At 36.5% G+C, this 13,100-nt stretch overlaps 1 protein-coding gene across 2 annotated transcripts; it reads left to right on the top strand.

Annotated features, from left to right (window-relative positions):
* The first annotated feature begins 1,913 nt into the window (after positions 1 to 1,913).
* Positions 1,914 to 12,077, top strand: LOC121315602 (matrilin-3-like). 2 transcript variants are annotated; one of them, XM_041249832.1, is made up of 6 exons: positions 1,915 to 2,199; positions 3,314 to 3,454; positions 5,421 to 5,990; positions 7,259 to 7,381; positions 11,181 to 11,282; positions 11,663 to 12,077. In XM_041249832.1, the coding sequence occupies exons 1-6, from the start codon at positions 1,992 to 1,994 to the stop codon at positions 11,716 to 11,718; spliced, it is 1,200 nt and encodes a 399-aa protein (XP_041105766.1). In that variant the 5' UTR covers positions 1,915 to 1,991; the 3' UTR covers positions 11,719 to 12,077. The 2 variants fall into 2 exon arrangements, with proteins under 2 accessions (XP_041105767.1, XP_041105766.1); XM_041249833.1 differs by lacking the exon at positions 3,314 to 3,454 and having other exon boundaries at positions 1,914 to 2,199.
* Positions 12,078 to 13,100: the final 1,023 nt, after the last annotated feature.

The raw sequence follows: 13,100 nt of genomic DNA, 5'->3' as shown, positions 1-13,100 counted from the left end.
CCCTTTGTCTAATCTCCATTTGTGACCCCTTGTCCTTCTTTCTTTTTTCAGGTGGAAAAAGCCCCTTGGGTCGACATTGTCAATATCTTTTAGAATTTTGAATGCTTGAATCAGGTCGCCGCGTAGGTAGTCTTCTTTGTTCAACACTGAACAGATTCAATTCTTTTAGCCTGTTTGTATATGACATGCCTTTTAAACCCAGAATAATTCAGGTCGCTCTTCTTTGCAGTCTTCCTAGAGCAGCAATATCCTTTTTGTAGCGAGGTGACCAGAACTGAGCACAATATTCAATATGAGGTCTTACTAATGCATTGTACAGTTTTAACAGTACTTCCCTTGATTTAAATTCAACACTTTTCGCAATATATCCAAGCATCATGTTGGCCTTTTTTTATAGCTTCTGTACATTGTCTAGATGAAGACATTTCTGAGTCAACATCTCCTAGGTCTTTTTCATAGGTTCCTTCAATTTCATTATCTCCCATATGGTAATTATTATGGACATTTTTACTGCCTCCGTGCAGTATCTTACGCTTTTCTCTATTAAATGTCATTTGCCATGTGTCTGCCCAGTTATGTATCTTGTCTAGATCATTTTGAATGACCTTTGCTGCTGCTATACCCAGTGTGTATTCAATGAATATGTATTCGCTTTATTGAAACGCATGTTCACTTGGAGAAAACACAAACACACACACACACACACACACACACACACACACACACACACACACAATACATCTGCACAATGCAGTGGCACACTCACTGTCTGATTACAAACAATGCAATGTTTCCTGCATCATTGCACTATCCACGCTGTGTACGTGCCAAATCATGCGAGATGTGACCAAATTCAAATCAACAGCTGTACACCTCATTGCACTTGATACAGAACTGTATTAGATTTAGTCAGTTTGCCCCGTAATGATTCTTATAAGCGGATTGCTTCATTCTTACAAGGGGGTTATTTTACATTAATTAGTATGGTAATTATTTTGTCCCCGTTGTTTTGATCAATATATGCTAGTTGGTTGCTAGTTGTCAAAAGGAATGGTAGACTCAATCCTATGGAGACAGCTGGGATCCCTCTGCAATGACGGATAGGTCAGACTACAATTTGTTGCAAAGCACCCCCTATCCTCATCTTTTGCTTTCTTTATAAAAGCAGTCTACCTTCAAGCATTACAGTAATTGAGATGCCTGGCTGGTTCTAGTAAAGTCCAATACGCTATCTGTATAAATATTGTTTTTTGTACAAAGTCTAAAAAAAGCATTCTGAGACTCATCCAGAAAGTACATATGGTTTCCAGTAAAGGCCTCGGATTGTATTGGTGATGCATATCATTTCTATAAAGTTCCATTACAGGTGACTTCAGTAGAAACTAACCTTTTCACTACCACGTTGTTTTTAGCCTCTGCGTAGAGCTAATATCGTGTTTTTCACATTACCACTTTGTATTTACAAACCAATCAATCTGATATGACATACCCTTGGATTTTGCTTTGTTTTTGTTAAAAAAAATCCCATTTCTAGTTAATTTCTGCTTTACAGCCCTCATTAGACCACATGCTAATCTTCAATGTAGCTTTTAAAACATAGACAGAGACAGCATTTTTGAAGAAGATATACACACTGAACAGAACTTTACTATTTCCCAAAACAACTTTTATGTTTTGTCTGTGATTGAATATATTTATTGGTGCATATTTGTCCGATTTGATAGTTACCACAATCAACCCTTTTGTAAGTTATGCCTTATTTGGTGAATTCTACTTTGTAAAAAATAATAGCATGTGGGAGGGGCTTTAGAAAAGTAAAAAAAAAATGGAATAGAATAGACTATTAACATTACTTCTGGTTCGGGATTGGGTAAGTGTCTTACACGTGTCTCATAGTCGAATCTTTAAATTTGTCCAAGCGTGTGTGCTAATAACGCTGGTGCGCAGTCTGCAACCTTTCAGACACGTGTGTTAAGCAGACATAGCAAGGAATGAAAAATAACATTTCAGCAATGAAGTCTTTATTCGGCGGTCTCTTCTACTGCTTCTCCCTCTTGGTTCAAGTTCATGGAACTAATTTCAGATTTTATGGCTATGAGCCGCAGAGGACTTCCCCAGCTATCCGGTACGCCAAACCCATCGCAAGACCTGAACTGCCGCTCGGTACCCAAGCAGCCTCGAATGCTATCAGTGCGACAGGTAAAATCACTTCATTATTACTCAGTGTCTACGCGCAGCGCATCTAAATACGTCTATATTAGTTTACAATTAAAACGATAATACTATCGTGTAGAATGATGTTGGAAATGTGTACAGTACTACACCAAATTGATAGTATATAATGCTTGTCTGTAGTTTAAAGCAAAGTGCCATACAGCTTGTGATGTATGTGTGTGTATATATATGTCTAGAACATTATATATATATATGAATAGTTATCTATATCTGTAGATATATATATAGATATATATATGATAATCTATATTTATTAAAATTATTTCTAATATTAGACAATATTTCTAATAACTGCAAAGGTTGCACGCTGTTATGGAAATACTAGCAAATAGACGGTTATTAATATAATCCCCCCCCTTTACATTATAGGAACAAAAGATATAAGCTAAAGTAAATTATTAAACGTTGTTTCATTGTTTGTTCACATAACAGAAACAAGGTAAAGGTAGGCTGATTGCACATGTAACCTTTTAGGTGTTTGATTATTTAACAAATATGACTGTTTCACCAACAAAACGAGGTGCTTAGGATCATTTGCAGAAAATAACTTTTAAGAACAATATGGCTGTTACATGCTAAACTTGAATTTTTAATGATGCCAACATACAGAACGAAAAGCAATGGTATTCCGATATACCCTGCAACTTCATTTTGTAAAATTGCAATAAACAATCTCACATAAAAATTGAAATATGCAAGTCCCTTCTGCTCAACATACAATTTTGGTGTGAATAGTGAAATGGAACAATGACACAATCTCAGTGAAACTACAGATAATAAGAGGTGGGGTGATTAACTTTGTAAGAATAGCAAGCACATCCAGTAAAATTGTTTTGTCTAAGTCAAATATAAATAGCTTAAAAGGAAGAAAGTTTGAACATGGTATACATTTTTTGTAACATTTAGATTAGCCATGCATTAAGTTAGAGTGAAAAAGAAAGTAATACAAGACATTATTGCATTTAAAATTGATCTCATCAATGCTTCTACTAATAAGGGACAGTGGACTAAAATTATCATTCACAAGGACAGCTTATTAACCAAATGCTCTACTGCTTCTCCCTCTTGGTGGCCCAAGTTCATGGCAATAATTATAGGTTTTATGGCCACCACTATCAACTGCCCCAGAAGATTTCTCCACCAGTCTGGTACCCCAGACCTGTCATCCGACCAGAGCAGCCAGTCAGTACCCAAAGCAACGCCATCAATACAGACACAGGTAGAACACTTCTTAAGCAAACGTCCAGTTTCTGTAGCTATGCGTCTCTGTTGAGGAGCACAGCTATTGTTGGCAGGAACGCATCCTCCCAGTGTTCTGTGGTTCTCTACTTCTTTCAGATGTTCCCCTTTCTTTTGTCTAACAGATGTTGAGGTCAGGTTTGTAAATACAGCCCTGAACTCTGTTCTAGGGTGCTAAAATACTACTGTGGGAATGAGGCATGTTTTTTTTTTTATTTTCTCTTTGTGTTTTGTTTTTGCTTCCCATTGCACTTGCATTGCCAAGCTTAAAACCTTGCTTTGTTCCATTCAGATGTTATTGGGGAATAATAACTTGTTTGTTTACAGGACACTGACTGAATTAAAGTTATTGGCTTTTAACTTAAACAATAACTGTATGTTTTTCAACAGAAGCAGAATAGTACAGATTGATCTTTTTTTTAGATGGAGGCCAAGATTAATACAGTACAGCCACGATGTGAGTGGTGTAGTAAGGATAGAATGTTCACAAAGACAGTGTATTTACAATAATTGTCCCATTTTATTTTCAAAAGAACTGTTCCCTCTACCGATAATGGTATTGGGGATCAAACTGTGGGCTTGCAGTCCCAAACCAAATTTCTCAGAACAATAATCACAGTCCGAGGTGTGCAAGTTCCTGTGCTCAGTGCTGGATCAGGTTGAAGTGATCTGTCAGTGCAGGTGCTCCGGGTGGTAGTGCTGGCTCCGTGGCTTCAGCTCCCAAACCCATCTCTGTCTGCTTCCACAAAACAATAACAAACACGCACACAGCGCTCTGGCTTGTCAGCGTGTCAGTTAAAGGGCCGTTAAACTCCTCCCTGTGACCAGTATGGTGCCACGCTCTATCCAATTGTCGCGTGCAACACAGCTGATCACAATAGAGTTGTTTAGCAATCTTTCAGCTACACCTTTTCACCAAAATGCCCTACTTCTGGTTCCGTCCAGTCATCAAGTCGACCCGTCCCTGTGAAGGCGTGCCACCAAACTTGTACCCTTCCAGGTTGGAAGGTAGATTTACAGTTCAGTAAATCAACGTGTGTGTGTGTGTGTGTTTGACTGTGTAATGTCTTTCTTGAACAATTTTAAATGATGTTCAGCCCCTCCCTCTGCTTCAAAATGGACAGTTCCCAAGCTCAAGCTTACTGAACCCCTGTGGGGGGAGTTGTTTACTCACATTTACGAGTCATGTAACACACACACACATATGAAAATTAACCACTCACACATTGGAAATTCGTCTGGTGCTAAATACTCTGTTAACATCTAACATCCATAATTTGCATCTAATTTCTAATATATAAAGAAATTATATTTTATTTGTCCTGCCAGGGGAGGAGATAGCAATTTAGCAGTCTGATTGTGACTTTAAGGATTAAGTTAAAAGTTGTTTGGTAAATACAATTGTGAATTGGCATTATGATTAGAATTGTGCAGATGCTTCTGGGGCTGTTTGTGGGCTCTGGTCCAATCTTAGTGTGCTTATGGACCCCGATGTTTGTGGGTGTGTTTCTCGAGCATTTTTCCCCGGTCCCCTATCAAAAAGTAACCCCCGCTAACAACTGTAACCCAACACGTCTACGAAACCCCGACAGAAACCCACTGCCATACTCTAAACGCAGCCCCCCCCCCCCCCCACCACCACTCCCCAAATCTTTATATTTATCTTTCCCCTGAATGTTGAAACAACCGTGCTTGCATTTCCATAGTGCCTCAATTTGTAAAAATGTCACATTTTGTAAAATAATGTGCAATAAAGACAAAATAAGATTGGGGCTTACTACAAATCATTATAGATGGAGCTTGTTTAAAAATATGTACCTTTGGTAAGTTGAAGAAAAAATCCTGGACTGTAAAAGTTTTAAAGTAGCAGCTTTCAATGCAGCATAATAAGAATTCAATGCCTCATAACTGCTAATATTAATTTATTGTCTTTGCATCATTATCAGTGAGACAGTGCAAGATCCGCCCCTTGGATCTGGTCTTCATAATCGACAGCTCCCGTAGTGTCCGTCCAGGAGAGTTTGAGAAAGTCAAGATCTTCATTTCAGACATGATCGATACCTTGGACATTGGCCAGTATGCCACAAGAGTGGCAGTCATAAACTATGCCAGCACGGTCAAAATTGAGTTCCACCTCAAGACCTACTTTAACAAAGTAGACATGAAGCACGCTGTGTCCCGGATTGAGCCCCTTTCCACGGGCACCATGAGCGGCTTGGCAATTCGGACTGCCATGAACGAGGCTTACACAGAGAAGGCTGGAGCACGGCCACGGCCTCAGAATATCTCCAGGGTGGCCATCATTGTGACAGATGGGCGACCCCAGGACAAGGTCCAGGAGGTGGCAGCCCAGGCCAGGGCCTCTAGAATTGAGATCTATGCAATCGGTGTGGACCGGGCCGATATGCAGTCCTTGAGGCTTATGGCCAGCACACCCCTGGATGAGCACGTCTTCTATGTGGAGACCTATGGCGTGATAGAGAAGTTTACCTCCAAATTTAGGGAGACGCTATGCGGTAAGATGCATGCTGAAAGATGACTATGGAATACTATAGGTATCCAGTAGAGTTGACTGATACTAGTATTCAAACAACAATCTGTTAAAGGTAAAACCATAAAACTATGGGTTGATTTGATCAACCTACAACACCAGGATGAGACTAAGCTGGATTTTGGGAACATTTTCCAGTTCTGTGAAATTACACTGGATTCGATCAACAGTGTATGATAATACAGGAATTACTGGTTGATATATAATCTAGGGGAATTCCTCAGGGCTGTAATGTCCTCTAATAAAAATAAGTGGTGACTTATCATTGCTTGGTTTAAGTTGATCAAGTTAACCCCTAAATCAAGTAGACATGATCAGAGAATATTATATTTTTTTATGGATAACCTTGCTATTAAATAGATTTTTTTTTAAATCTTACTAAATGCAGAGCTATTTTTTCTGTGCTTTTCTAAAATCCATGTCATTTAATATTTTTTTACCATTTTCTGGAAAGAAGGAATGCATTTGCATCCTATGAGGGGACACTTCAGGTTTACCTATAGTTAACTGTTTCCTTGATTCGTTATTACAAAGCAATATAAAGCACTCAAAGATAATATTTACTGTATAGTAATACTAAAAGAAACTGAAAACCTTTGAAACATATAGCTGAAACCTTTGTGAAATAATTTTAGTAGTTTATTTTAGTATTAGTATATAGATTAATTGTTTGTCTGGATTCTTTGAAATTTACTCTGAAACAGTGAAATAGCGCAAGTACTGGATTTATGATTGAATCCCCTTATTAGTCATTGGCTTTCTCTTACAAGGCATGTTGGGAGCCAAGAAACCATTAAAACTCTTGTTTAATCACATTGCTTTCATTAAGATGTCAGAATGTATTGAATAATACGTTGTATAGCTATAGATACAAAGTTTTTTTTTTTTTTTTAACCATGCATAGCCAATAGCACTGCCTTTTTAAATACGTTTAAATCACAATTCAAGGGGAAAAATGTTGTATTTAGGAATATCATAACTAAAAAAACCTATAAATAGTTGGACATTTATTAAATGTTGTCTAACAATTGGAATTCTGTTAAACACTGTGTTTTCAATACAGCTACAAATCCATTCATTTATCTTGATCTTACAGATGAGTAAAGTATCTGATTAACCTTTATTTGTGAAGATGTATAACTGATGTATTGGGGAGTTCACGAATATGCTACTTTTACAGTTGATTAATTTAACAATTCTGTAAAGGCAATTCTCTAAACATGCTTGTTACAGGTCTGGATATCTGCTCCCTTGGAACCCATGGATGTGAACATATTTGCGTGAGCACCACAGATTCCTATTACTGCAAGTGTCGGGATGGGTATATCTTGAATGAAGACAAGAAAACATGCTCAAGTAAGACCCCTCACAGCTGACAGGGTTGCCATGGCAATGTGTGGGGAGTGAGGTGGAGAGGCGGGATAAAAAAAAATCACAATTTAAAAATTAGTTTATCTAGCCATATATAATAATCTATAGTCTGGTAATCCTGGGTGCAATATTATTATTTTTTTTTTTTTTTGCGAGAAATTAATTGATTACATTTTATTTAGAATGATATTAGGCATAACACTATAGATATTTTCTAAATTATTCCACATTCACAGTAATGCATTTGTCCTTATGTGACTATATAATCTGTCACACTATTGATTACCCATTACTCCAACATGTTTTGATTTGTTTGATACTGTGAAAGATAATCTTAGAGAATCGTTTTCAAAGTGATGAAAAGGTCAAGACAGTAATCCAGGATTTTCAATAGACGCCCAAAGAAACCCAGAGTCACGCTATGGGATTAGGCAGAAATATATAGGGCTGTCATTTGGGCAAATGTAAACATTATGCATCAATTGTAACCTTCCACTTAAACTCATTTAAGGATGCTTTTCTCTGTTTGTTGTATTCAGTGCCAATATAGTTCCCCGAAACATTGTCCTTTTAGTAGGGGTGGGCGATAATGACATTTTAAATGATAGGCTATCGACAATAATTATCACGATAATCATGCTTATCTTAAATCAAGTTTTAACCCCCATTAATTGCTACCATCTCTCTAGCAGGTAGTTCTAGAAGTAGTCCAGCTATGGCACAGTACTGCCACAATGCAGTGCCATTATGACACAGCTACCATAGCAACCAAGACATGGTGTGGTATTCAAATATTATTTCTGAGGCGGGCATGGATTTAGAAGTTAAATTTGAGTATATTAAGCGTTTGTGTGGCAAGCAGAATAATTTTACTTATCCGACTATATTTAACCTGTTCCAAGGTCCTTAAATTTAAGAAACAAAACATGACTTTTCTGGAAACTGTAGAAGCAACACCGTCAAATAACATTTTACAACAATTACAAAGTAGTAGTTTTGGCAATGGCTGACAGAAAAACAGTTACTTGAATTGTGTCTATTGTGTCATGACTTTAAAAATTTCACCTGCAACAGTTTCAAAAATTGTTTCAAATGACCTTAAAGTGAGGCTATAAAGCTATGTTTCATAGATTAAATGTTTAAACTTTGTGTACATATATTTGAATGAAAAAGTGAAAATAATTTAGTATTTAGTCATCTTAAAATGTAACTTTTGTATTTATTTTAAATTCAGTGTTTTTAAGTACATGCACGCACATTTCACACTTTTATTATTTGAGGGTGAAGACCACACCAAATCCTGAGATATGAGAAAGTGAACCAAAACTCATCTTAAGATTGAAGACCATGAAAAAGATTATTAGTTGTTTTTTTGTTTTGTTTTTTTTAGTATTACTACAGCAATAGCCAAAAGTTTTGCATTACCTAGAATTTTAGGTTTGAGACATAAAATAAAAATTAAAAATTAAAAAATCTATGAACATAATTTAGATCTTTTATTTACATCATGTAATCAATAAACTACAAAAGATATCAAGTCTACCAGAAGCCATAATCATAGTACAGTATTTCATGTTAGATTTCTGTAGTATTTTTCTTATCATTAAGTACATGGGAAAACTACAAAATTATGTAATTCAATCTGTTAACGTAACATTATTCAGCAGGTTTCATTCAACTTTATGAAGCAAAATTGGTTAATTGTGTAGGGACTTTCAAAGCTTTTGGGCAAAGCTGTACATACAGTAGTAAACTAGTGTGCCATTTAGAAATTTTATTTACTGTTAAAAAATGTACAGCCTTACCTTAAAGGGTTACTTTATCATCAGTTTCGTATTTTACCAGTTTAATAGCTTGTGTATCCACTGAGGGTTCTTCAGAAACAACTGGCAAATTAAGTGAGGTGGTTTGAAAAATGTGTTAGTAAGCCTGGTAATTCATGATTTAATCAGCAGAAACAGCAACAGAGTTATATAGCAAACACATAATAGGATATTAAACAGAAAAGAAATTAATTATTCAGAAAATGCAGATGGTACAGTACCCTTTTAAGACCCAGAAGCAATGATAGTCCACTGAGATTAATTTAAGTGTTTAAAATTCACATCAGCCAGCAGTATGAATTAAAATATGCGCTGGACTAAAATCTATCAGAGACATTAAGACATTACATTTGAGTCTGCATACATGGCATGCAGAGTAGGAAACAAAGATACCTCTGTGGTTATATCTTCATTATAGAATCTTTATTTTATTAAAGTTCTTATTATGGACCTACTCAAAGTCATTTTGCATTTCTGCAGGTGTGTGTTTAGGGTGTATCATGCCCAACAACTGTATAGTATAGCGGGGAGATTATTTACAGTTACAATGCTTGCATACAACATTTTCTGCAACTGTTTTTGTTTCTTCCCTTGAATTCCTGTGGGATGTGGGCAAGATGTTTCATCAGCTAGACCAATGGAGCTGTGTGCTGGGATCTGCACATCCTCAGTGGTAGACGTAGTTTTTGTCATTTATGGGCCCAAGAGTGTTTGTCTTGAGAATTTAAAACTTGTGAAGCAGTTTGTAACCGCAATGTACTCCAGTCAAGACCGAGTTCAACCTTGGGCAGTATAAAACGAAGACGGCAGTAAAGAGGTTGGAGTTCATGGCTAAAGGGTTCATGACGGGGCTTGCCCTCAGACAGCTTGCTGAGAAGAGCTTCAGTGAGAGGAGCAAGACTGCCATGTACAAAAACGCCAAAAGTTGGGATTGTGTTTACAGATGGGCAATCACAAGATATCATTCAAGAACATGCAAAGAAAGACAAATATCAAGGTAACAGGTTACACTTTTTGTTCCTAGTAGACTTTTTTTATATGTAGGCCTATTATAGAATATACTAATACAGGGTTTTGTGAATTGATAATTACACAATTGTTACTTTGGCATGTACAAAAAAGTATATATTTTTTAAAGGTATTTTTTTCCATTTCTTTCTAGGCATACATATGTATTCAGTAAGTCAAGCTATTGAAAGTGAACTGGAGCATTACCCTGCTGATTTCAACACTGTTAATACCATAGCTCAAGCACTACAGAGAAAGTTGTGCAGCAGTAAGCAAGGAGACCAGCAGTGTTGTACCACTCCATGTTTTTGTTGTGCAACACCTCAACATGCCAGACAATAAAGACGCGATGAAAACGCTGACTGCTGCTGTTGTGTTCTTGCTTTTATTAACTATTGCATCTGAATGTGCTGTTTAAAGCACAATGTTGCTCCTGCATGAGGTTGAGACAATTGAATTACTTATTTCTGAATCATTTGTTAAAGTATTGCTGTAGGTTAATGGATGAGTTGTAGAGCCTGGAACAGATGGGGGGTGTTAAGGCACCGCTCTGCATTTTCACAGTGCTATACCGCTAGTCTGCACCCAGGCACACATCAGCAGTACACACGTACGTAACTGACTTTTCTTAAGCTATTGAGGGAAAAAGTAAAAAATTATATGAACATAATTTCGATATTTTATTTAACATCATTTGTATGTTACTTTATATCGCAAAAGTCTACTGGAAACTACAATAGTAGTACAGCCTGTCTGTTCCGGGCTTAACACTTGTCATTGATTTACTTTGGCGTTGTTCCATCATGATTTAATGTGCTAAGCCAGTGTGCATGGACTCCAGTGGACTTACTGTACTGATCCATCTTTGCTTGGGTATCAGACTGTTTAAGTACCTTGTGATCATGTCTTGTGTTAGCTTGCCAGAGCATTTATTGATTTTTCTGCTTTTTTAGAGGAAAAAAAGACAGACGTGCCTGTTGACCCATGCAAGTGCGAGTCTCTTGTGCAGTTCCAGACGACGGTTCAGTCTGCCATACAGTCCCTGACCAGCAGACATATCCTTTCAATGTCTTTATGTATTTTTAATACCATACTGTTCATAAATATGAGTCCACTTAGAAAAGCTGTAAGCAGACAGTTGAATACTGTGAAAAGCCTTTCAGTTGGTCTATCTGGATTAAAGGTAATTTCAACCCACTTTTGCTGCAGAATGGTTTGATGGCTGTAATCCTTGCTGTATTGTCTTCCAATGTGTAGTGAATGCTGGACCAGGATGGTAACCACTCCTTTGTTTTTTTTTTCTGATCTCAGCTTTAGCTAATCTTTTACCCCAGCAGTCTTGGTTTGCATGTAGTCTTTAAATGCAGTGTGTATGTATGCCATTTAGTGTTTTTTTTTTTCCCATTTTCAATCATTTTTCTTAACAGCCTTTCACTAGATGAAATGACAAAAAAGGTGCAACAACTCGAACAAAGACTGCGCCACTTCTAGAGCATAAAGAGCAAAGTGGTTTCCCTGGCGTCATCGGGAAGTTCTGTTTCATTGAGCTCACTAGCTGCTGCTGTCTGCACACAAAGTTTAGTTGATTCTTACTTTAGTGGTCAGCCTGTTGCAGTAATATAACAGATATTCCATTAAACTGTCACTAGTGATGCATCCATTTCATAACTATCCTAATACAGCTGTGCAATTTTATTTTTCAAGTAGCAGTAAACATTACAGTCATAGTATGCTATATGAAAGCTTACAATGCATACGTGATTGCACAAGATATATGAAATCAAAAACAACACAAACAAGTCACGTGGTGTTTAAACACATTGGAATAAAGCTTAATAAATGCTATTGAACATCAGAATCCTTTGACACTATGTAACATTCTTTGTACACATATATTGTACAAACATCTGTTTTTAAAAACAAAACGGACTATCCACTGCCTGGGGATTGTTCTCAGATGTGACACTGGTAATGAATTTGTAATTTTTTTTTTAACTTTTTATCACTAAGGTAAAAGTTCTTGTAAGCTTTGAGTAGTGTAGTTTTTATTTAAATGTAAAATGAGAGTGTTAACATATATGTGCCGTGTACATTTAAATAATATTTTGGATACCTGTAAAAAAAAAAAGTAACAATAAACATTTGTTTGAAGTTTGTTTTCTTCTTCCTGTTTCAGTGAAATTTCAAGATTATCCACAATATTAGCTCTCTCTTCACCCCTATACTCCTTGTAGTCAGGAGTGAAAGCTTACGTTAAATTTTAATATTTTCAACATTTTTCAAAAAAATTACCACATAAATTTACACTGAACATATCAGCATGTGAACACATCCTAAAAACATGTTTTGGCTGATATTTTTGAAGACCATATATAAACTTTATAATGTGTTTTCCAAGGATATAGCGTATTTATAGTTTTTGATAGCTGGTTGTTCAAATACATGTTTTGTCGTTACACACACACAATGGCACACAAACAGGCTATATATATATATATATAATTAATATAATCTATATATATTCTAGATATATATATTATATAAATAAAAAAGGGGGGTTCCTATCATTTTAGTGTTATTGACTCAGAGTTGGTTGGATAGTAAAATAACAAGAACTGAGTCTCAAACTAATACCACAGTGGCACTTGGTTTCTGAATTAAAAGCTTTTTCCCAGATGTTAATCCACATTTGTAAATAATCATAGATTACCATCCAGGCTTACTTTAATTTAAAAAGAGCAGTTAATTGCAGTGCCAATCTTTTAGCCTGGCCTGCCTTGACCACCCCCTAATTTTGTTTCAATAGCAGACTCTGTATCACAATTATTTACTATCTGCTGTGGTGTCCCCCAGAGCTCCATTCTTGGCCCCCA

Source organism: Polyodon spathula, chromosome 5 (genome assembly GCF_017654505.1).
Source record: "Polyodon spathula isolate WHYD16114869_AA chromosome 5, ASM1765450v1, whole genome shotgun sequence".
Classification (NCBI taxonomy): Eukaryota; Metazoa; Chordata; class Actinopteri; order Acipenseriformes; family Polyodontidae; genus Polyodon; species Polyodon spathula.
Note: the sequence above shows the minus strand (reverse complement) of the source record. Positions and strands in the feature narration are given on the sequence as shown.

Coding starts and splice junctions, on each gene's coding strand:
- LOC121315602 (XM_041249832.1), top strand. CDS start 1,992: ATGAAAAATAACATTTCAGCAATGAAGTCTTTATTCGGCGGTCTCTTC. Junction 7,382..11,180: donor AGACAAGAAAACATGCTCAA/GTAAGACCCCTC, acceptor CTGCTTTTTTAG/AGGAAAAAAAGACAGACGTG. Junction 11,283..11,662: donor ACAGTCCCTGACCAGCAGAC/ATATCCTTTCAA, acceptor ACAGCCTTTCAC/TAGATGAAATGACAAAAAAG.